This window comes from Cryptotermes secundus, unplaced genomic scaffold, assembly GCF_002891405.2.
Source record: "Cryptotermes secundus unplaced genomic scaffold, Csec_1.0 scaffold779, whole genome shotgun sequence".
NCBI lineage: Eukaryota > Metazoa > Arthropoda > Insecta > Blattodea > Kalotermitidae > Cryptotermes > Cryptotermes secundus.
The window spans coordinates 677,632-705,372 of NW_019737096.1; the positions used below are offsets into that span (position 1 = coordinate 677,632).

Below are 27,741 nucleotides of genomic sequence, written 5' to 3' on the forward strand. Positions count from 1 at the left end.
GTCTCTAATACCTCTGGTAGATGGGGGAAGCATTATAGATACCTCTCAGCTAGTAGAGCCGGTCTCGCTGGCTGGGCGGGACTGATGGTAAGCACCAGTACCGGTAGGATATAGAGACTGGTAGAAATCATATATGGAAACACAATGGACCCAATACAGGTCTAAGTGCATGGGGAAACCCACCCTCTCCAAATAACTAACTAAGTATACCATAAAAATATTTTAGGACATAAATTCTAGGATTTTCTGGTTTACTTACACAACCACATTTTACTGTAGGATAAGAGTCCTGATTGTCCTACCACAGTTCTCATAGCACAACTAACTGCAAAACACAATAAAATCAATGCAAATTATGGACGTAATCAATTAAGAAGGCAGAAGTGTGTGCTACTCTCGGAGTTAAATAGCAGGGTGAACACAAAAATTACCTTCCAACGCTTCTCTCTCAGTCCTTGTGTTACCTGGTAACATTAAAGTGAATCTTGAAACTGGATGTGATCGCAGTTCGTTGAAAACAGTTTTGATCATAAAGACTCTATATATAGCTACATTTTTTTTTCTCCTTTTGCGCTACAGTCCCAATTTTGGCCTTGGCTTACCTCCATGAAACTCTCTGTTTGACTTTGGTTTACTAGATCTTAGACATTCGGTAGGACTCTTTGGGCGGGTGATGAACTCGTCGCAAGGCCTCCACCCGTACATAAACACAGAAAAACGCACACACCCACACAAACACCGAACATCCATGCCCTGAGTGGCATTCGAACCCACGATTCCAGCTTCCGAGCGAGCGAAGACAGTGCATGCTTTAGACCGCTCGGCTACCGTGACCGGCAAATATCTACATCATACCATCCAACAATAATTTTCCAAATCTCTGATTAACTCAGCAAATTTTAAAACTGATGTCTTTCCTCGTCTGAATTATTTACCAACGTAAAGGCAGACTAAGTTTTATGACACCCAGCAAATCAAAGGCCCGAGAATCTGATTCAAACTATAGTTTTCGTAATCCTGTGTGAAATACACGCAGTACTGTGAAGATTAAAGTGTTTTTCAACAATGTCTTTCCTCATCTCAGCATTATCCACCAACATGTAGGCAAACGGGTGTTTCAACAATGGTTTTCTTAATCTCAGCCTTACCCAGTAACAATGTAGGCAAAAAGGGTATTTCAGCAATGTCATTCCAAATCTCAGTCTTAGAAAGCAACACGAAAGTAAAAGGGTGTTTCAGCAATGGCATTCCTAATCTCAACCTTTCCCAGCAACATGAAGGGAAAAGGGTGTTTCGACAACGGTTTTCTTAATCTCAGCCTTACCCAGTAACAATGTAGGCAAAAAGGGTATTTCAGCAATGTCATTCCAAATCTCAGTCTTAGAAAGCAACACGAAAGTAAAAGGGTGTTTCAGCAATGGCATTCCTAATCTCAACCTTTCCCAGCAACATGAAGGGAAAAGGGTGTTTCGACAACGGTTTTCTTAATCTCAGCCTTACCCAGCAACATGTACGCAAAAAGGGTGTTTCAGCAATGTCATTCCTAATCTCAGCCTTTCCCAGCAACATGAAGGTAAAAGGGTGTTTCAGCAATGTCATTCCTAATCTCAACCTTTCCCAGCAACATGAAGGGAAAAGGGTGTTTCGACAACGGTTTTCTTAATCTCAGCCTTACCCAGCAACATGTACGCAAAAAGGGTGTTTCAGCAATGTCATTCCTAATCTCAGCCTTTCCCAGCAACATGAAGGTAAAAGGGTGTTCGACAATGGTTTTCCTATTTTCAGTCTTACCCAGCAACACGCAGGAAGAAGAGTTTTAATAAAATGGCTTCCCTAACCTATGCCTTACTCGCGAACGCGAAGATACAATCGACTTGCAACTCGTGGTGCCTCTCAAGACTCAAGATCGTGATACTAGCAATTTTAAACAGCTGATGCGGATTGAAGATCCTTGGTCCCATAAAGCAGCCAAAGCAGAGCAGTTTAAAAATCCAAAGTATCTGGTGAGTGCGGGTAATGCTGATTTTTTATGCCTGATAATTTAGTATTGCTTGGTCATGAACTGCCTGGTGAGGTGACTTTGCGGGTAGTCCCTAATTGTGATCATTGCGGCATTAAAAATTTCACCAGCAGTCGCTTGATACCCTTTATTAATCGTTACCAGAATCACCAGGCAATGCCAGAGGTCTCTCTAGTCAACAATCAGCAAACCGCATCCAATCAGTCCGTACGGTGCTCGGAGCCCTCCGAGTCGGTAAAGCTTTTCTCGGCCAACAACCCTTATGTACGCGATTTTCGTAAGAATGCCTTTCGCTCTCTGAAGACGTGGCTTCTTAGCTCTGAGTTACCTAGCAACTGGGTGCCACACAGTACGGAGCTCGTACTGACCGTCCGTCCAGCAGCACGCGTGTTTAAATTGGCTCCTGGCGCGCCCTCAGTCCTAGAGACGACCTTGTCTCCTGGCACCCGGCTAGAAATAGACACCACAGACGTCGCCGTCGCCGCCACAGTCGCAGTCGGGAGATCATGCATGCAGGAAGTACAGGGAGACTCCCAAACAGGGCCATAGTTGACCTCCAGACTAGGAATCGCACAAGAAATGTCAACTACGCAGCCCATGGTGAAAGCTCTGTAGGCAAGGGGCGATTCGACTCTGATCACGACCTTTAGACAGGCAGCGAGAACAGTGATGGGGCAAGCCGTCACACTGGCAGGAACTGCCATTAACCTTTGATCCGATTCTGCCAAATATTTCGACTGACGACATTGTTTTATGTATCTCGAATTTTGGGCTCACTTACCAAAACTTCAACTCAGATGTAACAGAAACTTATTTTTCTACTTTCCTTTTCATTTGCCTTTCATTCCAATACGCCTTCTTAATCCGTCTGTGCTTAGTCTTGATCCAGGTGCCTTTTCTGGGTTACTTCACGATACAGTCAGTACGAGTAAAGTTGTCCCTGTGCTCAACTAATTAAGCACTACGCCATGAAAGCGTATAGGATAGTGGACGCAGAGATCCATATTTTCTTGACCTTGGCACTAGCTGGAGGTGAATGGTCAACTTCACGACCTGGCCGCTTTACCCCCCCCCCTGGGAAAGAGCCCCCGGTACCCATTGGATAGGACGTTGGGTGGACACCACAGCCGGTCTGGACAATGTGCATAAGAGAAATATTCTTGACCCTACAGAGACACGAACTCCGACCCCTCGGTCGTTCAGCACCTAACCAGTCGCTATACCGTCAGTAACTAGACTATATAACGCTGAGTGATCGAATAGTCGACGAATGACGAATTGGAAAGGATCTCGAATGAAGTAGGCGTGGCCTAATCATGGTATTATCATGGCACTTCCCTGGAGAGGGAGGGAGGAAAAGCACACACAACCTCAGTCAGGACAACCTGTGTCCCCGCCGATATTCAAACTGAGTACTTCATTAACATGCATCTACTGCGGTTCGATCTCACGGTTTTAAACATGCATTCATCCAGATGAAAATTATCACCTGGAATGTGACGCCATGTAACCTGGCAGACGTTTCCCGAAGTTTCTGAGGGACGTGCTGGCTTCATCTTCGGTACAGAAGACGATAGTTGAAGAAAGCGGTACGGATATAAACCCTTTATGACCAAAGTTTTCTATCTCCGTCGCTCCTGACCTTCCTATACTTCTCATTCGTTCACTCAGACCCACTATTTCTCCCTCCCCGCGCTTGCAAAACTCCACTTTCAAGGTCACAGATATCTTCGTTGCTCTCCTTCCTCCTGGTTCGCTGGAGGCCTATCCCACATGTCCCTCTCCCCGTATCACTTACTCGTCTAACCTGAAGATGGAAGCAACATGTTCATCCGAACCATCGGTAACTACCAGACTACACAGCATCACATCTTGGGCCGTAGTAAACTTCATACTCACAGCCGCAACGTACATTCACCGAAGCTAAAATTATGAATTCTTAGGAACTACCTAGACAAGGTATATCCAACTTTCATACGACAGAAAGCCAGTACTATATGTAGCGTACACTTTGAGACTTCCCATTAGCTAAAGTTTGGTACTGCACTTGCCTCCGTGGTCTAGCAGTCATAGTTCCTGGCTACAGATCCAGAGGTCAGGGTTCGATTCCCGGTGCTACTAGATTTTTTGAGAAAGTAGTGGGTCTGGAACGGGGTTCATTCAGCCTCGTGAGGATAACTGAAGAGCAGTTTCAAGGAAACAGTGGCTCCAGTCTAGAAAATAAATAACGGCAGTGGGGAACCGTTGCGCTGACCACGCGACACCCTCTATCCGCTAAAGTTGGCACTAACTTCGCCGACAAGCGGCGGTCGCTCAGTCGGTATAGTTTGCGGACTAAAACCACGGAGGATTTTTTATATCATTCATTGACTGGTCAGAATTTAGTCCACCCCGTAACACGAATCTCATTTCGTGTGCCTCCAAACATCGCGAATACTTGCAGCACATTATTTTTATTATGGGAACTTTCTGCACCCTCAGTGGGCCGCGTGATAAGGTGGCCTTCTCCGTGAGGGACAATAACCGTATCCTCAAACAATACCGGCCCTCTGTGTGTCACGCTCAATAAGATGACGCGGAACAGGTGGAGGCTATGCGGAATTTATCGTGTGAAATCGACTGCCCTCTTCAATTTAGAGAGCATTCACAGAACAAATTCTGATGACCCTGTATGTTCGATCGGGAACATGAATGCAAACACACTGCAACCACCAATGAAGCTTTAAAAGAGTGGGGCCCGCCACTCAATCTGCCGAATATTTTATTCGGATTATTAAGTAACCTACTTCGACAGATTCGAATTGGGTAATAGTTGCTATCAATCAATTCCAGTCCTTTTGCCTTCTCGTCTCCTCTCCAAAAACGTAAAGATTGAAATATACAAAACTATAATTTTCCTGCAGTTTTGTATGGCTGTGAAACTTGGTCTCTGGCATTAAGAACGTATGTAGACTGAGGGTGTTTGAGAACAGGGTGCTGAGGAGAATATTTGGACCCAAGAGGATGAATAACAGGAGGCTGGGAAAAGCTCCATAATGAGCTTCATTAACTTGTACTCCTCGCAAAATAAAATTAGAATGCTCAAGTCAAGGAGGATGAGGTGGGCAGGGCATGTAGCATGAATGGGGGGAAGAGGAATGTATACGTGGTTTTGAAGGGAAAACCAGGACGTAGATGGAAGGATTTCACAAGAAGTTCCGGGAAGAACTAATAACCTTCTATCCTCTGATACGTCAAGGACCACGTAGAAAATGAAAAAAATTAGGGGGATGCACAGACACTCTCCATGTTGCATCGTTCTTGAGCAGTCTAAGGAATAAAAAAAGGTTATTCATCATTTATCCGACGGTTCATCGCCTTCATCAGAAAATACCTCTATTGAACCCTATCCAGAGCCATTAAGGTTCAATGCTTTCTTTCTAAGAGATGTTGCTAAACATTCTACACTTATATACGTCTGCTACCGGCGTCGGACCTGCAGGTCCGTACAGCCTGAAAGCCAACACAGACTCCTTCGAGAAACAACAAATCGGCTACTATAACTTGGATATTATTCACATCACACATTCTAATTATCCTACAAACAAGATAAAAGCGACTGTCATAAAATGATGAAAAGCTTGGTCACACTCCACTGACCCTCGCCGGATGGGGCAGGTACCTGCCACCGAATATCACTATTATAGTGAGTACGATTTCTATCCCACAAATTCTTATGCTTTCCTTGGTTAAAATGCATAAAGTCACAGCATACTGGATAGGATCTATGGCATATGTCTGTTACCACAGGCTACATGTCTGATTCACTAGAATGCTCAACAGTTTTCGATGGACATTTTAATGTTAACACTAATGATCTAAAATAAAAGTCAAGAGAATTCCAATTTCTCGCTTTTCCTGTCAACTACGGCATATGAAGCAATTATATCCCTGAAAATAAACATTGTTTCACTTTTCTACTGTTTGTGTGTTGTGTTTTGTTTGAACGTGTTTATGTGTGTTATCTGTCTGTTGTCATATTGTAGTACCACTGCCACTGACTGAAAACCCATTTGCAGTTAAATAATAATAATAATAATAATAATAATAAAACTGGTGTGTAATAAGTTCCGACGCCGGTCACGGCAGCCGAGTGGTCTAAGGCATGTACTGTCTTAGCTCGCTTGGAAATCGGGATCGTGGGTTCGAATCCCACTCAGGGCATGGATGTTTAGTTTGTGTGTGCGCGTTTTTCTGTGTTAGTGACGATCTGATCACCCGCCCAAGGAGTCCTACCGAATGTGTAAGATCTAGAAAAACCGAAGTGAACGGAGAAGTTCGTGGAGGTAGGCCTAGACCCACTGGGGCTGTAGTGCCAAGGAGGAAAAAAAAGTTTAGTCAACCGTAATTACCCAGACAATACAAGGTGAGCTTTATATATACCTTATAATTATTAACTGAATCACTGTTCAATATGACATGAGAATGCCATGTAATTATACAGCGAATATAATACAGTAGTTCACTCCTGATTAGCCTTGTCAACAAATCCATAACTAAAATTATATGCAGTGTAGTATCTTTGATGTTGGTTTCCACCTATCCCGCACCTAAGCGTCCAGTAATTAATATCAAAAGTAATACAGGACGCAGAATTTTAAATACATTTGGAAACATCTCGAATCTTTTTGGACTTTTCACATCGTCCGGTATTCTAGAAAATAGAAAACACAACGTTTCGGAAACTGGATCTGTTTCTGTCTTCAGGTAAGGAGGGAAGACATCTACTTAGTTGGGCCCCTTAGAAAGAGCTAATCTCAATCACTGGATAACCCCTGTCAGGTTCACTACAGCTATTTCATCACCTGAGACCAGGCTATGTAAATCTGACAGGGGTTGTCTAGTGATTGAGATTAGACCTTTCTAAGGGGCCCAACTGATTAGGTATCTTCCCCCTTGACCTGAAGACGGAAACATATGCAGTTTCCGAAACGTCGTGTTTTCTATTTTGTAGAAGACCGGATAGAAAAAGAAAAAAACTCAGTAATTTTGTGTGATATACACCATCGTCAGAACCCTTTAGAATCTATCTGCATTCTTCTTTGAAGAAATAACCTCATATTAGCTGCTTAAGTATAACAATATTTGTACTACACAGATAGAGACACAAATTGCAAACTACAAATACATATTCTGTGTGGTCTCGCATGCAACCTATCCCTAGATATGGCACAGTGAGTCCGATTGAAGCAGCAGCACCAACGGAACCAGCTTCTCCGCACTGTACAACAGCCAACAGCGAGCTGGTTTCTTGTCCAGACAGTACTTCAAAATTGGGAACGATCACATATTATTTCAAACTCACCCTGCCTCTGTGATTTCGAAAATACCGTAAATAAGGTATCAATCAAGAAAGCAGTCTTCTGGGATTTGGCACCGTGCATATGTGGTGTTAACCGACGTTTCGGAGGAACGTATCGCCTCCATCTTCAGGGTATAAGAAGAAATATATAAGAAATTTGGAGCGGAGAGATCGTGAGAACCGGTAAAAGCAGTCTGCTTGCAGATTTCTTATATATTTCTTCTTCTACCCTGAAGATGGAGGCGATACGTTCCTCCGAAACGTCGGTTAACACCACATATGCACGGTGCCAAATCCCAGAAGACTGCTTTCTTCATAGTCACCGCCGGGAAAGCCTCAAATCTTACAAGGTATCAATCGCCAGACGATACACAACGTGTGTCGATTTATCCCCGCTGGTCTGTACTCCGGCACGCATGGGTGAGCAGCTAGCCTACAAGCTGTAAGGATAGTCCTGTTAGCGTTACATCTGCAGGATGTAGAGCACAACCTCCTTCACTCAGACCGGGCATTAAACTCTCTGTGCATAAGGACGGTAAATCAATCTCTGAAGTGGAGGTAACAGTCTCGAAGCACCACCATGCTGGATTCCGCGGAAATGGCCAGTTTCCAAAGAACATTTTGTGGAGACACACAAGCTAATCACTCACAACAACAAATATCAGACGCAGCTTTCGTGCCATATTATCAATGCATTACTTAATGTTAGGGGCACGTGGTAGCGTAGTTGGGTGAGACACTATGCTACAAGCCGTAAGGTCGCAGGTTAGAGTCCCGATGAGGTGGAATCTTTCAATTTACCTAACCTTCCAGCCTCACTATGGCCCTGAGGTCAACTCAGCCTCTAACAGAAATGAATACCAGGAATCTTCCTGAGCGGTAAAGGGCGACCAGCGAGTAAGGCTGACATCCTCATCGCCGTATGTGAGCCGAATGTCTAGAGAAAATGCGGCAGTCTAGATATCTCACAATCCCATGGGCCTTCACGGCCTGTTACAGGGACAGCTTTTACTTAATGTTGTATAACTGTTCGGATTATGCAACATGAAATGCAAAGTGATGACGAGGCCGCAATATGACATGTTAACATCCTGCTGCACTGGTTAAGCATTTAATTCACAGGAAAATGGAGGTGGTACTCCGTGTCGTGCTCGTAGACTGTAGTGTGCTACGTTGCAATGTATTGTAAGCTGCCTCTTCTACAACACGTACAGAACTTACGAGATCTTCATGAGGTAGATTATACACGTAGTTGCTGTACTGCATTGTCTTTTAGTTCTCTTCTAAAATGGTGCTAAAACTTCGTTAATATTGTGTTTGAACTGTTGCTGAATTTGGTTATAATTAATTAAATCGTGTTTAATATTTTATTGGCGTTTTATGTTCCCAGCACTAAGTCATTTCTCGAATTGCGGTGTAAATTGTGCCCGCGGGTATGGAGTGTTACTTTGACGTTGAGCAGTTATCTTACGTAAGGTTGCTGATGTTCAGTATGACGTAGTTCCTTATCACTTTTATGGACGGTGGATGGTTACGAGGCCGTAGCTCGCATGCTCTACTGTGGCACTCTAGTTTTTTTTTTTTTTGGTTTCTTGGGATGGGGTGCGTCAACTTGTACGTCGGTCACACCAACTGGCCTATTGTACCAGCCCCGGATGATAGATGACAAGTGTGGAGCAGTAGGTGGAATAAGAATTGGCAGGATAGACCGAAGTACTCGAAGAAAACCTGCCCAAGCGCCACTTTTTCACCACAAATCCCACATGACCCGAGCCGCCGAGGTAGGAAGCCGGCGACTAGCCGCCTGAACTATGGCACTCTATGTGAAAAGACAGAGAAAACACGGAGGCTATCTCCGTACACAACCGGCTTATAGGCTGAGATTTTGAACCAAATGACAGTTTATATTTGCCGTAACCGAAAGAGTATCGACAATTTTAATCAAACAGGCTTCAAAATGAAGGCTGAACTGGAGAGTTCGATCAAATACCTCAAAGCAAAAAATTAGTCTCAAAATTCCTTGGAGTCTAAGCGAGAAGCTTTACAGGCGAGCTGAAGGAGTGACCACTATTAAGTGATTACCGCAGTCCGCAGAGGGCTGCAGATCGGTACGAAACCTCTTTCAACGATCAGTCAAGAACCCTTAAAGACAGAGGGTAAGGAATCAGTAACGCGATGCGGAGCAGTGAGGCAGTAGCAAGAGGAAGCCTCAGAAGCTTGGCTTCGTTCTGACCGCAGAGAGTCATGGCGCAAAAAAATAAGAGACGCGAAGGAGTCTGTCCGCTCTCTGGCGCAATCCCAATTAGTTACCTGCCTACAGTTTCTTCACGGCTACAATACAGAAACATCTTTAAGATATGTGATGAATGTATTATATGCACTCAAACCCAAAATCCAAAAAAAAAAAACATTGCAGCAGAAAGTTATTCAACCAAAGAATCGCGTTCGTCCCGCTATGAAATTATTCAAATATACCGCGTACTCTGGATGGACTGAAGACAGATCCAGCGATCCATCCATCCATACATCCTTTCATGAAGGTCCAGCATTATGCTACATCTAAATCTCCAGCTTAATTCCTCCTCACTCAAATTCTGCATGCTTTCATTCGAGTCACATAACCAGTCCACTGTAATGCCCCAACATCATTATACTGTATGAGCTGCATAATTCTCGCAGTTTCTCGTAATGTACTGACACGTCACGTCTTTCACATACTCGTACTTTCCTACGCAGAAAGCGCAATGCTGTGAGTAAGCTACATTGCGGTAAATGTCAGGATGTGTTTGGGGACACGGAGAGTCTACTTGGTGATACTCGAAGCGGATAAAGAAATGTCAGGGGTGGAGGAAATGCCAGCAGGGATCTTATAAGTTAAATGTGTATCGGAAGTTCTCGAAATAACTTCGACAGTTTTATACGTGTGGCTGTCTAGCCGTACACCGTACCCGGTCTTCAGGCGACCAGTGAACCCCGCGGTCGGCAAAGTAGAGTGTTTCCTTCATCGACACCCGAAGCAGGAATGAGAATGTCGCATTCGTAACAGCCTGAAGACTCGACTTTGAGGAACGGCGCGAGTGGAAACATTAATTCCTGGTTGGAGTAAAATTATTCACTGGGTTTTACGTTCATTTACTGCAGATGCAGATATACACCTGACAGAACTAATCAACAGTACAATGTACAGAGGTATTAGTTTTGTTGCAGATAAAACCAGTCAGTTAGTGTTACAACACTACATACAGCTAATTATTTGTTCTTACATGTCACTAATATACATCTATCCCAAAATGTTTCAAATAATAGTTAAGCAGTATCTTTGGCCGCACCATAGCTCAAGCGGTTAGTCGCTGGTTTCCCACCGTGGCGACCCGGGTTCGATCCCGGGCCTGGTCAAGTGGGATTTGTGGTGGACAAAGTGGCGCTGGGGCGGGTTTCCTCCGAGTACTTCGGTTTCCCCTGCCAATCTTCATTCCAACAACTGCTTCACAATCACCCTCACCTATCATCTGGGGCTGGTGCAATAGGCTAGACGTGGCGGCAGTACCGAGTGGACTCAATCCCACCTTCCCAAGCATACAACTTCCATTCATACAACTGGCTTAACGTTGTTATGATTATGATGGGGCACGCAGACTATTCTGTACACCCTCAAGTGTACTACAAGACACAGTATTTATCACGAGGTTTCAGCTCTTCGTTGTAGAAAGTACAAAACTTTAGAGCGACGTACTTTGGCTACGATCTAAGATATCATGTGTTAAGCATATGCGTGGCTCTCTCGATCACTGCGCATGTGTTAATATTCCTAAATCTACACAACTCCCGATGCTACTTATCCGTTCTGTACTCCATGTTTAAGAATTAAGTGAATCTGAAAGTAAATAAGATAAATTAAGCGAGAATATATGACACGGCTCGTGCAAAACTTGTACAAATAAACGCACTAACCTGCATAGGCTCGTAAGGAAAGGGGAGGCAAACAACTCCAAGCTCAGGTCTCCTTTACAACCGGTTTGGTATAATCTGGAATATGAACTAGACATTCGTGTGGGAAACGGAACTAACCCGAAAACCTCTGATACTGAGATTCGCTCGAAACGACGATATGACGCAACTTTAGGGTGAAGTGTCTCAGATCCACTTTCTTATGTGGGACATCTGTTGCATAACCGTGTCGTCTTGCCTGTTTCCCTGGTAACAGGACGACTGGCGTTAAAGCAAACGCAAGGCCGAGGTGAATTTTCGACAAAAGAAGTCAGAACTGTATGCCAGTACGTATAAGAGGAAGACGCAATAAAGCGGGGCATATAGGTATGTAGAACGTATGGGGGAGAAGATGAATGCACATAGGATTTTGGTGGAAAAACCAGAAGAAGAGAGACCACTTGGCAGACCAAGACATAGATGGTTGCTCAATATTAAAACGGATCTTACAGAGATGAGATGCGGTGGTGTGGGGCGGGCCGTTATAAATATGGCCATGAACCTTCGGGTTTCATAAAATGTTGGGAAATTCTTGAGTGCCTGTATAACTGACGGTTTCTCAAGAAGAAGAGCAGCATGAAAAGAACATATTAGCCTCGTCATCAGGCAAGATATTGTACTGGCTAATGAAATAGCCAATATTCATCTAATTATGTGATACTCAGAATGACTGGGTTTTTGGACTTCGTCCATCATCCAGTATTCTAAAAACCAGAGAACACAACACTTCAGAAACTGGATCTGTTTCCGTCCTCAGGTGAGAGGTGAGACGCCTACTCAGCTGGGTCCCTTAGAAAGAGCTAACCACAATCACCGGACAACCCATGTCAGTGTAACTACAACTAACCCTTCAAAATCTAATTAACTGATGTCTCTATGTATTTACGAACACAAGAATCAGTCTGTAATTTTTTATATTCCTCGGTGGCTCTTAGTTTCGGTTACGGATAACTTCTGATCAGTAAAATGGCACAGGTAACATAAAGAAGCATCCCCTTTGTCAAAATAAGTAGGCCGTAAAGGCGGGGAACACGGAGACAAAACTCCATGCATTCTTAACTTCTATAGTCCTACTAGACACAGTTGAACGGTTAGGTTGAGCTTGCTGTCTTCTTTAACGGGTCCCCATTACGCGACAGATAAACAACGTTTTTCAACCGATGGTGTGCAGACAGCGGCCGGTCCGCAAATTCTAGTTAGTTTATCTATTCTACACATGCTATATTTTACAACCATGGAAACATTGCTGTTTTATAATTAGAAGCTTTCTTTTTTCGCTTCCTTTCAGTTTCAGTGTTGAACATTATTATTTCCTCCCCCCCCCCATCTCCGCATTTAATGGTGTGGCCGGTAGAGGGTTGAGGATACTTCGAAGACGTGACAAGCCTGACAGCTACAACTATGCCATATCTTCCTGCATAACGTGTTTCAATGTTGATGATTATGAAGTCCCTTTTATTTTACTAGCCCCATCAGAAACAGCGTAATCATTTACATCGTTAAATGATTTCTATGTTCAACTACTCCACATACGAATCCACTGTCGATACAGCTAACCAGCGATGCTGTATAGAGGTATAATTGTATTGTAAACATGGTCTAAACAAGTCAGGATTGCTAGGACTATGTAGGACAGTGCAGCATGACACAGGGACAAAAGTGCTTGCTGGTCCTCAGGAAACTCTCTGCTGTGTCCATGGTCCATGCAACGTAGATGACGTGGGACCGGTTCCTAGGACTCACGGCATTGTGATGAGACTGACGATACTCATAAGGCTCATACACTAGGATTCAAATCGTCACCTGTCAAGCCAGAAAACCGTCATTTACCTGGTTATCAAGATTTATTGGGGGGGGGGGGNATCGCATATAGAGGGAGGTCGGAGGGTCCAAACTATCTTGTAATACCTGCAACAACACGAAACAATGCGTTTTGCGGCCAAATTTAGTTGAAGAAAGATTTGATAACGAGATAAACGCTTATAACAAACGAATGGTTTGAGCGTCAAATTATTTTGTTGTAACTTCCTTACCTTCCGCTTTAAACACACACTGCCTTCACAATTAAATGTGATTGGTACATACTGGCAGATTCACATAGTGTCCCGTTTAACGAAGGATTCGTCATTTCCAGTGAGAGGCTTGTTTTTAACTGAGTTGATTAATGGATTTTTCAAACGTCCTGAAGCGAATTTCTTAGAACAAGTTAAATATAACGTTAACGACTTCACAAACCTGTCCTCTAACTTATGAAAATTGTTCATTATGATTCTGGTATGATTGCAGGTAGCTTCAAGGTCAGACTGCGGTCCCGTAACTAGAAAATTCCACAATGCAAAGTAATACTCCATAAGAAAATTATCTAAAATTGGAAGGAAAAGAGGAATAAATGAATAAAAGAGTTCCACAGTGAACATGCAATACGGCCGACAGCAAGATTACTGGTTATCTATTAACATCTCTTTGATGATTGTGCAATAACTGAAATAATATGTAGCTATTATTTTAATACAAACCAGCCGTGTTTAAAGGGCTGCTGCTGCTACTTGAAGAACTAGGCTTAAATGGGAGGATACCGCAGAAACAAGTTGCGAAGTGGAATGAAATGACTTACACTAGAATCCAATGGTGAGTTTTGTTGAGGACATCATTCGACTTATGGTCCTCTAGCGAAATTCCTTTTTCAATTGCATCTTCACACATTACGTAATGAAACCAATCGCCATTTTTACCTTCTGTGTTCCCCTCATCAGCAAGGGACCTCTGCAGCTGAACCCGATTTAACGCATTACAGCGAACCTTAATTCCCTTTTTGCGATTTTTCGTTCACAGAAACAAAACCGCAGTGAACCCGTGCTATATGAACCTCATTTTTAGAGACAGTGTCATACCCATTATTAATATCTACGGTTACACTACGTGGGCTATTAATAGATGCAGGGAGAAATGCTCTGCGCTGGAGTCTAATAGGAGCAGTGACCCAATTCTCGACAATGGCTTCCTTGCGTCGTAAAGGACGTGGACTGGACTACTCGTCATGTAGACTGAAGCTACGTCTGTCCTGTCAACCCATAACAGCAAATACAATAATTTTTATGTGTCGTACTGTTTGTCTTTCACTTGCTTCTCCCGTGTTAAGATATTTCCTCTCACTGTTTTCATGGTCATGTTTAGAAAATGTCTTCAAGAGTTCAGTTTTGCCACACACAGCTTATACGTTGACTTAAACTGTCGGTTACTTGCGTGATTTATCTCAATGAATTTCGTGTATTACATTCGTGGCATTTCTAAATTTTCCGTACCTTGAACTATTTTAAGACAGAACCTCGTTTTATATATCAAGAAGACCTGAAGACTGTATCCGTTATCCGAATTTGTAAAAAAAATCTCAGCATTCGGCTTCTAGACTGAAGGCCTGTAATGTTCTACAAAAAAGACGCTCATATTTCTGTTCCTCAAGCGTCAAATTGGCTCTCTCACGGGAGCCCTCGGCTAACATCGTGATCCAGACGAAGGGTGCGTATCTGCAGAGTATCCGAAGCTGACGTTGAAAGCTCTGTTGCTCCATATCGCAAACGAATATCCTTCAGTTCCGACAGCATGCGCTGTTCATACGACAATATGCAACATCTTGCTAGATATAACCAATACGACAAATAGTCCTGGCATATCCGCGGAGATTTGAAAGTGATAGGAAGTGAGCCATACGAAGTTCTGTTGTTGCTTCTGCGAATGGGGCAACCAAACATGGCAAAGTCATCACTCAAAGAAACAATGACCACTGCGACAAGCACTGATTCCAGGGCAAATGATAATGTCACCAGTCACTCCCCTCGTTAATCCAGACGAATCTCAAGTTAAGTTAAAGGATAAACTAAGAGATCATTTAAAGCAGTGATCATAAATTTCCTCGGAAACTTCAAGACAGAACTTCATTTCTGGATTCACATCTAGAGCCCCCCCCCAAAAAAAAACTTCGTGCTCTTAGGGATGGGTAGGGAGGAAAGTGTTTCATCAAGAAATATTCATGACGAAGAAGCTATACAGCGCTAGTGTAGCCCGACAACTGTTGGACACGGGTAAGGGATACCCCAGAGGCGAAATACAAGCGGAAATCACCGGTAGCTACATTTTACATGATATCAATATGCAATTTATATTTCCAATGTTGTTACTATGTCTTAAAATTAATACATATTCAACTTTAGATTCATTCAAAATTGGTGGGCGTCGGGAAAAATTCTGGGGTCATTTTAGAAACCAGCGTTACAAAATCGATCAGATTCACCTGATATACAAAGAGGAATCTGCCACTCCTGGAATTCGCCCGTCTGTTTCTACAAAACTGCTTTATTGTCTCATTTCGAAAGAAACCAAATCGAAACGTGGTAATATTTACATACGTTTCAAAACAGAAAATGTAATGACCTTTGGCAACTGCAGATGTTACATGGCGATGATAAGAAACAATATATATATATATATATATCGTCAGAATTGGTAAGGATTCGACAAGAAACGGACGTGGTTTACCGTAAGTATCACATGCCATGAAGAAACGAACGTAAACAATCGGGGTGTCCGGTATTATGCACGAATTTCTAACCAAAAAACTCACGAATATGAAAACGTGTTATCCATTTAACGGCGACTTTAAATACAGGCCAACAAAATTTTAGTTCTCGTTTCGTTCAACGAAACTTTTAACCACCACGCCCCGAAGAAACTAACGTCACGGCGCCTTCAACATTCCGAGAAAAACACTGAACCAAATGAAGGTGTCGGAAGCAGCAGCCAAACGGAAGGAGTGAGATCGCGGTCGTTCACTCACAAGCGAGAAAACTGTCGTGATCCCCGTGTTGCTCACCGAAGCGTGGAAAACATAACACGTACGCACCCGCAGCACGCGAACCCACCTCACCAACATTACTGGAAAGGGCACAAGTCGGATCAACGCTACCAGCTTTTATGACAGGAATCCACAACTCTTTAAAATTCTGCAATTAGTACAGTCGGATGTGCAGTAATAATGATAACTTCCCAGACGTAATTTAAAACGAATCAATAGTGCCAAATTAAAAAAAAAAATACTTCGTTTCCTGTGACATCCACAAGGAAACTTTCGTTCAATGCAGTCCATTCCATGAAAGCAAGAATGAATATCAGTTACTTACTTACTTATGGAGCTGAGCCCTTCTTGAGGAGAAGCCAATTCTGCAGCTACTCAAGAATTTCCCAGCATTTTATGCAACCCAAAGGTTCATTACCGTGTTCACAAAAGCCCTCCACTGGTCCCTATGCTGAGCCAGATCTACGCAGTCCACACCATCCCATCCTATCTCTCTAAGATACATTCTGATATTGTCCACCCACCTACGCCTTGGTCTTTCCTGTGGTCTCTTTCCTTCTGGCTTTCCCACCAATATCATATACGCATTCCTCGTCTCCCCCCATTCGTGCTACATGCCCTGCCCATCTCATTCTCCTTGACTCGATCATTCTAATTATACTTGGAGAAGAGTACAAGTTATGAAGCTCCTAATTATGCAGTTTTCTGCAACCTCCTGTCACTTCATCCCTCTTCGGCTCAAACATTCTCCTCAACACCCTGTTCTCAAACACCCTCAGTCTATGTTCCTCGATCAGTAAATCTATCACGCGGTCAGTTCGCTAGCCAGAACTGGAAATGCGATAATCTGACGTCCATTGCTCAAGAAGTCGGACGTTTATACTGTTCGTAAGTATTGTCTTCACTCTAAAAAAAACTGTAGACTAATACAATATAAAGCAAAAATCTCGCAAAGATCTGTAATTTTATACGAAAAATTTCTCAATAATATGTATCAGTTACAAGGGAAACACAATATTCATGTCACTATATAACACAGCACGTGGATTACAATGAATCAATTTCAGTACAAATTAAATTCCCTAAAAATAATTTTTAATGTATGTAATTGCCAACAACTATACATCAAAGCCTACTCAGTAGTTTTAGCAAGTATATTTTGGAACTGTGAAATTACATTTCATGCCTCAATTTGTTTTATTCACGCGAATGAAGTCTCAGACTATAAAAAGAGTTTGCGAACCAATGGCAACAGAGCACCGACTGACAGAATTTAGCAATAACACGTACATTATACCTCTTAATTCAACAAGTTTTGTAATTTAAGTAGCTGACAATACTCGATTATTGAAACATGGGGTTGGAAAATAAATTATGTAAATTCAATAAACGGATCGATCAGAAAAAAAAACCGGTAGAAATACGTCAAAGGATATTTAATCAAGACTTCACAAAAATAACAGCAAAATCTACCTTAACATTTGGATCTGAAATGTAGATTTTGACAAGGAGAGGTAAGAAAAGGCTGGAGGCATAGTAGAAGAGATTCTTCACAATCAATTATTATTATTATTATTATTATTATTATTATTATTATTAGATGGGGTTGGTTTCCCCATGCACTTAGACCAGTTTTTGGTCCATTGTGCGTCCCCCTTTAATTTCTACTGTCGCCATACCCTACCGGTAATGGTGCGTGCTATCAGCCCCGTTCAGCCAACGAGGTCGGCCGTCGGTACCTGATATTTCCCCCATCTACCAGAGGCATTGGAAACTACTTGGGCGGGAAATTGTTACCAAATTTTGCTCAGAGGTCTCCTAGAGACATGAGGATCTTTTACGTGCCGTAAATCTACGACATGGGACACACGGCTTAAAGTCCCTCCCGGAGGACCTGTTCCCTGAATTTTTCCGCCCTTAAAAATTCCACGACCTCCGCCGGGTTTGAACCCGCGTACCTCACAATCAATTACTGCCTACAGCCTACACTGAGTCCACAAGCAACTTGGAGTAACCAGCGTAGTGGATGATACTGAAAAATTTACAAGGCAATCAAAACGATGGAGGAAAACAGACTGCGTAAAAGAGCAATTCTGTACAAACATCGGGGAGAAATGAATGTTGGGGGAACTGAAAGGAGACGGTCGGAACAGAGACGAAGTTCGTAACAGGCTCTAAAGGCCCAAACCTTCGGAGCAGAGAGGGAGATACATGAGGCAACGCAATCAGCTTACATATAACTGCCCCATTCCAGACAGCACAGTCAGTCCCCGCCCTGATCACACTGGTTCCAGGGCCTCTCTCCAACGCACCTTCGGCTAGACATCGCAACCCGCCAAGGTTTTGGCACATGATCAACGTCTCGTCTGGGCACGAGACTGTCGAGTGTCACCTCAGTGTCTTCATTTTGCACACCAGTTACAATAGCTTACTATTCGTGCCTGCAGTACAACGAAAAAGTCATCGTATTGAAGAAAACCCTGGAACTCCCAAACACTACACATCCGATGTGGGACAAGCTTTCTGGAAGAGTGTAGAGGCCATGCCTAGTAACAGCCGTCAATCTATTTCCTTTTGAACTATGAAAAGGATCCGTTGCGGTGGAAATAACACCGGCCTCTAGATTATACTGGGTAAAGGTAAAGTTATCTGTGTACTTACGTAATTACGCAATATGCCATGAAGGCATAAGGGGAAGTGGATGTATAGGTCCACCATTCTTGCCCTTAGCACTAGATGGAAGTGGTCAGCTTCACACCCCTGTCGCTTTACAACCAGGGGGAAAAAAAAACCAGTACCCGGTGGATCGGAGGTTGGGTCGGCACCAGAGCCAGTCTAGAGTTCAAAATGAGAACTCGTCGCTATTTTGATTTCACAACGGTTGTGCGTCCACATCGTACATAATTTCATCGGTTGAAAAGGGGTAAACGGTAAAATTATCCCTGTAACAAGCCGTAGAGGTCCATAGGGTTGTGAGACGTCGAGGCTCCCACATTTTCTAGATAATCGGCTGACAGATGGCGGTAAGGTTGTCAGCCTTACGCGTCGGCCGCCCTTTATCCCCAGGATGATTCCTGGTATCCATTTCTGTTAAAGGCTGAGTCGACCCCCAGTGCTATAGTGCGGCTGGAACGATTAGGTCAACTGAAAAATCCAATGAACTCATCGGGGATCGAACTAGTGACCTTTCGACTTGTAGCATAGTGCCTCAACCAACCACGCTACCGCGTGTTCACTGGATATTGATGATAATCTTATATTCACGATTTAACGAACTTCAAGGCCTTACTGTCTTAAAGACTATCAGCTAACTATGACCTCCAATTTGCTTGACGGTTAATTCCCAGGTTGTCTGACGACGCCGCCTTAACCGCAGAGATTGACACAACGAATAAATTAAGAGGATCATCATGTACGGAGAACTGGAAAAGAACGGGAGGCCGTGTTATTCACCTATTTCAAGCAAGACCTAAAAAGAGGAGACGGGTGTTTTTCAGAGGAACTCGCTAGACGCGGCACAGTCAGTGCTATGAAAATACGTACACTAACTGAGCTCAGAGACAGCAGCCGTTATCACACAAGCCACTCCCCACATTCGTTCGCAGTATGGCAACGGATTGTGGAGGGCACGGATCGATTTATTGAGCCCAAATGCCTCAACAAATGGTACGCCTAAAAAAACATCGGTATCAACAATTTCACCCTAAACGATAGTAAGTGGGGAGTCGAGAATATCTGCACAACGAACAGCTTGTCCTAGCACAATTAAGGTATTTATATAAAGATTACATTTGTCATTACGTCTATTTGGTGCAAGGAAGTGATTGACAGGTGTGCGGAAGGCGCGATACTGTAGGTGAATATGTGCTTTTCATCTTCTAGGGTTACAGTACCTACAATTTTAAGTATAGGAGTTTTATTAATTGGGATTATTTGTCTACATAATTGTGGATTAATGTTTTAGATCAGTATTTTACTTACGTATTGAATATACTGGTATGTGCACAGGAAGCTATTCTATACGTTTCTCAGCTTTACAATCGGCTGACGGGTGGCTGTAAATTAGACATTCGATATTTTAGGTGTTTACTGCATTGTTGAGTATTCTTGCTTTTGTGTATATATTGTGTCTTCCACGTCTACGTTTGGGGTACGTGGTTGCGTAGGTGGTTGAGGTACCATGATACAAGCCGGAAGGTCGTGGGATCGAATCCCGATGAGGTGGATTTTTTCAATTTACCTAATCCTTCCAGCCGCACTATAGCCCTGGTGTCGACTAAGCCTCTAACAGAAATGAGTACCAGAAATATTCTTGGGGGTAAAGGGTGGTCGGCGCGTAGGGCTAACAACCTTACCGCCATCTATGAGCCGACTGTCTAGAAAATGTGGGAACCTCAACATCTCACAACCCCATCGGCCTCCAAGGCCTGTTGCTGGGATACCTTTACTTTTACTTACATACCTACGTTTTCAGAGCGCAAATTTAACCTGACAAAGTGTTTGCTTGAAAAATCAAAATTAGCCAAACATACATATGAGGAAGGATACAAAATATGCTGGAATGAAGTGAAGGTCTTGCAGAAATACAAGGAATCAGCCCACATGTCTCTGATAGACTATCGGATCAGTCAACCCAGCTTGGACGCTGCTCCCATCTGGATCCCCGTTATCACAGCAGAACTAAAAATACTTCAACTCCGTCAGGTGTAGATTGAGTGAGAAAATTTGTTTTCCTTATGTTGGTATCATAAGGAGCATTTCTTCTCTCCTTTGATGATTTCTATTGAGATTCTTCTCTAGTGGAAGGCCTCGCACGCGTAGAGTTTTTAATAATTTAATGCTTTCTTAGCTCTCGCAGGCGGTTTGTGCTGTTTGGCTTGTATATCCCATCTTGGTGCTGTCATAGGTGTCCGGAGATAGGGACTAGCTCTATCGATTGGGCCCAACTGATTAGGTTTTACCTGAAGACGGAGACAGAATCCAATTTCCGAGACCTTTTTTTTAATAAAGAAGACGGTGTTTTTAGATAAAGATAGGACAGTGGATAATATACAGAAACATAATATTTGTACTGTTTAGGTATGTTTTGTAACTTTTGGTAACGTGGTGGGATGACGAGGAAGTGGATATATTGGTGGGGTTGAGGTGGATGGGGAAAGCAGTGTTCTTTTTTTGTAGGAATATTCACTATAGTGAATAAATGTGTGTTTACGATTAAATAAAAAATCTGCAATGTCCGTAAATATTATAAACTTTAATATAGGTTTATAATCAATTGTTGTGTTGACGGCCCCTAAGTATACCTTTGTTACTTTATACACAACAGGAAGTCGAAAACAGAGATAATTTATACTTGTCAGAAAATGCGCAAGCATTTTACATACACGAGAAGACAATGAAATAAAAGTGATTACAGAGCGGTAGTTACAGATCCTAAATCGATAGAACTGTAACTTTATATAGACATGAGGAACTATCATTTCACAAGTCTACAAGAATATCGTCTCTTCCGGTCTGCGGTTCGTAGAACCGGATTATTACGTCACTTCACAAACTGCGACTCATGGCCATCAAATGGTGCGAGGCACCGAAATTCAAGCAGAGAGCGTAGATATTCCAAAATTCCCTAGTTACGCTTTTAATTTCCTGCCCTTTTCCCAGATTTCTTACCTTAATTCTAGAATGAAATGGGTGAAGCAGACAACCAAAAAGTAAAAAAAAGAAGATCAAACTTTTGTTAGGAATTCGTGGGAAATGGAAGCCTAACAGGCCGAAAATATCCGATGACTTACATTTTAATACGCGTTGTCACTGGCCGATGGCAAGTCACACAGATGGGTTACTCCTCATAACGCGAACATACCACCAACGTAAATCAAACTGCACAGAACTTACACTTGCGTATGTGACAGACGTATGTTTTATGAGTTTTCCTTTCCATTACCTGAATGGTACTGAAGGCCACATGCGACCCGCGAGCTATGGCTTGAAGAATGTCTCCATGCTTGTGTTTTTGTTTAAAATCAATATTACTAATTTATATTCATAAAAAGAAAAATATTCACTCCTAAATTCAACCTTCCTTATTTGACTACTGTACACCTGTTACAAATCTTCGTGCATGCCATGTGCGTCCTTGATCAGAGACCCGTACAAAGGTACACACATTGCATGTAAAAAAATCGCTTTCAATCTTAAAAACAACGGAGAATATTATTAGTCTGTAAACGTAAGCCTTCGAGCAGCTCTTCAAACGCCCGGCAAGGCCACGCAACAGTCTTTCAGTTCACATGACAAACATTCAAGTCATCGTTGAAAGCAGAATGGCTTCCGGATCCTGTCGAAAGGTTCTTTTAAAACGCCATTTTCTAACTCACATGCAGAGAATACGACGTACGACTTACGCAGAACACCCGATTTTCATGCCAAACCTAACGTTAACTTCCTATTGATATATCGCACAAAATATCTGAAACTCTGAAAGAAACTGGACATACGAAATTTCCAAACATCAGTCAAAAATCGGAAAACTGCTGTTCCTTATCTGAGGTACCGCTTAAACGTACGTAATTCTGCGAAGTAAAGCAACATACTCCTTCACGAGATTTATTCAAGGCACTGAACAAACTCCTAACCGATATTTCCTTTGGATGATCTTTCAATTTTCCGTCCTATATGTAGTATATTAGTATATTTCATATATCTGGATTGAGCTGAAACTAAGGGAAGAAAACTAGCTTCCCCTTTGGGGCATCCATTATCAAGGAATAAATTATGTGTCCTGCACTGATAAGAGGTACAAGAAGAATCAAAGGAAGAACACAGCAGATGATATGAAGTGTGGTTTACTATAATAAAAGGTAAGAAGTATGTTTCTTTAACATAAGTCCAGCATTCATATAATGAAAACTGCATGGAACTGACTTATTTCTGAGAATATAATTGCGGTCCAGATAGTTATAAAATTGCCGGCCTTTTATACAGTCAGAAAGTTCATTACCTGCTCCCCATCCAAAGTGAGAATCGCCCAGCTTGCAGGCGTCACAGTCTGTTTATTTAAAATTAATTCTAATAGTAACCTAACAGTTATGCCTCGTTCTTCGAAATGGTCTCTTCCTTTCTATTTCCGGAAAAGTAGTTCGTTTCTCATCTCTCCCATATGTGCTACACATATCGCCTCTTCATTGTCTTTGAATTGATCAACCCAATAATATTTATTGAGACGCACAGATTATCACGCTCCTCATTATGTGATTTTCTATCTACTATAATTTCCTCCCAAAATTAATAAAAAAACAAACTCCGTGGTCTGTAGTCCGCAAGAGAACTATACCGACCGAGCGACCGCTGCTTGTCGGCGAAGTTAGTGCCAACTTTTTTGCAGATACAGAGTGTCACGTGGTCGGCTCAATTGATCCCACAGCCATTAATCTCAGTTTTCTAGACCGGAGCTGCTATTTCTTTGAAACAGCTCCTCAATTATCCTCACGAGGCTGAGCGGACCCCGTTCTAGACCCACTACTTCTCAGAAAACCTGGCAGCGTCGGGAAGCGAACCCGGCACCCTTGTATCTGTAGCCAGGAACTCTGACCAAAACTACCCAAATTAATAAACATTAACACAGAAAGGCAAATTACAGAACACGGATTTATTTCTAACAGACATAAAAAGGGCGGAAGTTATCACTAACCACCGAGCTATGAAGGCTTTAACAATCACTGAGGGTAAAAGCCATTGCCTTCACTGACAGTGATCATGAGTCACACAATCGCATTGTCAATATTTTCGACTCCGAAATGTATCTGGTTAATGTTTGAAAAACAGTTTGGATAAAATTCAAATTTGCGTGAATATAGGCCTACTCCTCTGTCCTCCAGCGTAGCATAACGTTACAAGTCCCTTCCCTTGACTGCGAAATCAGCAAAATACAAAAATTGGGTGAAACAGCTAAGATTTGTAACCGTCGTGCGATATCGAACAATTAGACGCACTTGGAATTATTCGGGCGCTCGGCCGACTGTAACTACCCTCACCAGTGAGAGCACTCGCCAACAAATGTTGAGTGTCTAGTCAGTCTACAGCGAGGCAGCTTAATGAGCTGATGGAAGTAACATGCAACTCACCGGCGATGCTGAGGACTGTTGAGACGACTAGGACGAGGGTGACGAGGGGTGGCGGCATTCTGCAGTGAGCGCCACCTGGGGACGCGGGGGCCCACCGCGGGGTCCGGGCCTCCGCAGGGGCCGGGTAGCAGGCGGAGGCACCACCTACACCCGTTGGACAGTCCGGGAACTCGCGTCTTCGGCCTGCAAGAAATGGAAAGACAAGTCAGATTCAACACATTTCACTGTGTACCATATGCCTTAATAGTCAACAGCCTGACCTTACTGTAGCCTACAACAGAGGCACGCAATTTCAGATTCGGTGTCAACAGTAAAGTAAAGTTTTCCTTTTGCTTAAGTAATTAAGGACTACGCCATGAAGGCTTATGTCGGAGTAGATGTATAGATCCACGTTTTCTTGACGTCGGCACTAGTTGGAGGTGAGTGATCAGCTTCATGCCCCGTCCGCTTTACTCCTGGAGAAAGAGCCCCCGGTATCCATTGGATAGGAGTCTGGGTGGGCCCCAGAGCCGGTCTGGACGACGTGCAGAAGAGAAAATTCTTCAACCTCTCGGTCGTCCAGTCCGTAGCAAGTCACTACACTGACTGCCCTATCCCGGCTCCTCGGTGTCAACAGTTACACCACAATAGCCTGCAGCGGCGAAAAGTGACAAAAATATGTAACGTTATTAGTACCATGCAACTGCAATTTAAAAAATCACGAATCGTGTTGTTCTGTAAGAGAGGAAGCCCCTTCATATGTCACACAGGTTGCTATCAAGTTGCTTTTAATTTCGCAACTGAAACAGTTGTCTCGACTTAAAAAAAAATAAGATTTTTTTCAGAAGCAACAACGTTCGGGGAGGGATGAAAACGCATCTGGCGGAAAATACTCCTATACACGTATGTATCTATAAAAGAGAACAGCATGATACTGACGTAAGATAATAACGGTATCTACAGCTTTGCTGATGAAATATTCGTTAAGTCGATACTAGTTGTACCAAGAATCTCTCCGACCATGTGAGAAGCAGGCCTGACGATCCTGCGTGTCTGGAAGGCATTACCTGTCAAGGTCATATGAACTGAAACACAATGAATACAAATGAGAAGAAAAAAGAAAGATCAGTCATTATTTCAAACGGTTCGATTTTCTAAGTAGCAGCGAACTTCCCATCCTCTGGTTTTCATAATCACACTTAGAGACGCACCTGGCGATTATAATGATGGCAACTCCGGCACGATCTTTCAGACACATGCAGTGTTTCTTCGGAAGCTAATATTCGCTGAAACATTTCCACATATTAAATTTCAGGTTCATTAGCATGTCCATATAAGCCCGCCTATGGACCATATCCTCAGACAGATGAAGCCTGTGCATACCCTACTTCTTTGTGAGCCATCCTACTGCTGTCCTCCCAAGTTCTCTCTCCTTCAGGCTCTCCGATCAGAATTCTATACGTATTTCTATTTTTTTTCCGTGCATGCTATATTTCCCGCCATTGCATTCGCTTTCATTCGCTCACAACAATAAGTTCGTTATTATGCAATATTCTTCGCCCTCCTCTTGCTTCTTTTCTCAAGGGGGAAGGTACGCGGTAGCGTAGTTGGTTGAGGCACTATGCTACAAGCCGGAAGGTCGCGGGATCGAATACCGATGAGGTGGATTTCTTTTTCAATGGACATAATCCTTCCAGCCGCACTATTGCCCTGGAGTCGACTCACTCTCTAACAGAAATGAGTACCAGGAATTAATTAAACAATTTTCCTGTGGAGTAAAGCGCGGCCGGCGCGTAAGGCAGACAACCTTACCGCCATCTGTGAGCCGATTGTCTAGAAAATGTGGGAGCCTCAACATCTCACAATCCTATGGGCCTTCACGGCCTGGTACAGGGATAGCTTTACTTTACCTTTTACTCCGTTTTCAAACATTATCTAATGAATGCTTTCCTTAGACCAAGTTTCACGCCCATCAAAAAACAGGTAAAGCTAAAAATTAGTATATTTTAATATTTACGTTTTCGCATATGAAACGGGAAGAACGGAACTGAACGGGAGCACGCATTCCTCGAACTGAACCCAAGTTTCAGACATGGAAGTGCAAGTGTCTAGGGGCACACCTTGGTTAACACGAGTGTGCTTCCTTTAATGTAAAGAGATGGGCAATGGTTCTCAAGTAAGGCTCCAGTCACCATATGCGGCCACCAGCAATTTCGAATGTTGGTATCACATATGTTTATGATTAATAAGTAAGTTTTTTGCTGTAAACCTTTATCCAATCTCGCGTTCTGTACAGTCAATGAATACACGTACATTATCCGGGAATAGTCGACCAGTACTATACGGCCGCAACCCTTCTTCTTCTTTAACAATAAACAGGCCTACCGCAATAAATTCACAGCCGAAAATCTCTCCCAGTCAGCTATGAAAAGGAAAAAATAAACAGTGAGCACATTGCCATGTGACGTCGGTCTAAATCTATGAAGGCGGATCGACATCAGAAAATGGTCATAGATTCTGCTTTCACTATATAATGGGACGCAAATCGCCATATTGGAAATTCTGTTAAACGCCTATGATTTATCTTCCGTAAGGTTATCTACTCAAGAGAGATGTTTTGTAAGTATAGTGGAGCTGTTGTAACTTACGGTAAATGCACTTCCCCCGTTTTGCTTTAAGTTGTAAATGAAGAACAACCTTGAAGAAAGTCGTCTTCTGGGGTCTGGCGTCGTGTATTCTTGGTTTTAACCGACGTTTCGGAGGAACATATCGCCTCCATCTTCAGAGCAGCTACAGCTCTCTGTATTCGCACGCAACTCAACAACCCTGAAGATGGAGGCGATATGTTCCTCCGAAACGTCGGTTAAAACTAAGAATACACGGCGCCAGATCCCAGAAGACGACTTTCTTCATAGTCATGGCCGTGAAAACCTCAAAACTTACGAAGAACAACCTTCTTTGTAGGATTTGTTTTACATATAGAAAGACATGTTTTAAGTTTAAGGTCACAGATCATGTTTCTAGTTTTAAAAGAAGTCATGGAATATTTTTGCTTCAGAACTACTGCACTAGTGAGTCTCAGCATACAATATGCATTAAGATGTTGCGCGTGGCTGCTTATTTGCCCCTGTTTCTAAGCATGAAGGCATGGCATCCGTGCAATCGTAATTACCATTACAAATAAAAACACCTTGAAAACTCTCAACACACTTTCTCTTTCCGTTTCGTAGTGTCTGAATCATAAAACGTTCTGTAAATGCAAAGTCATAATAAAACCAATTTTCATCTATCTACGAACGAATTCTGTTTAATTCACAGTTTTAAGAGTAACGACTATCTAAGTTTTGGAGCTCTATATTACTATGTGTTCGAAAGCAGTGCCATAGCTCAGGCGGTCAGCTGCCGGCTTCCCACCGCGGAGGTCCGGGTTCGAGCCCAGGTC

At 42.9% G+C, this 27,741-nt stretch overlaps 1 protein-coding gene across 1 annotated transcript in view; it reads right to left on the reverse strand.

The window, feature by feature from the left end:
* LOC111870184 (probetacellulin-like) overlaps positions 1-27,741 on the reverse strand; it is a 190,502-nt gene that overhangs the window by 107,347 nt on the left and 55,414 nt on the right. Inside the window, exon 2 of the mRNA XM_023862261.2 lies at positions 24,321-24,503. Within this exon, the coding sequence (XP_023718029.1) occupies positions 24,321-24,503 (183 nt within the window). The remainder of the gene's footprint in view (positions 1-24,320; positions 24,504-27,741) is intronic.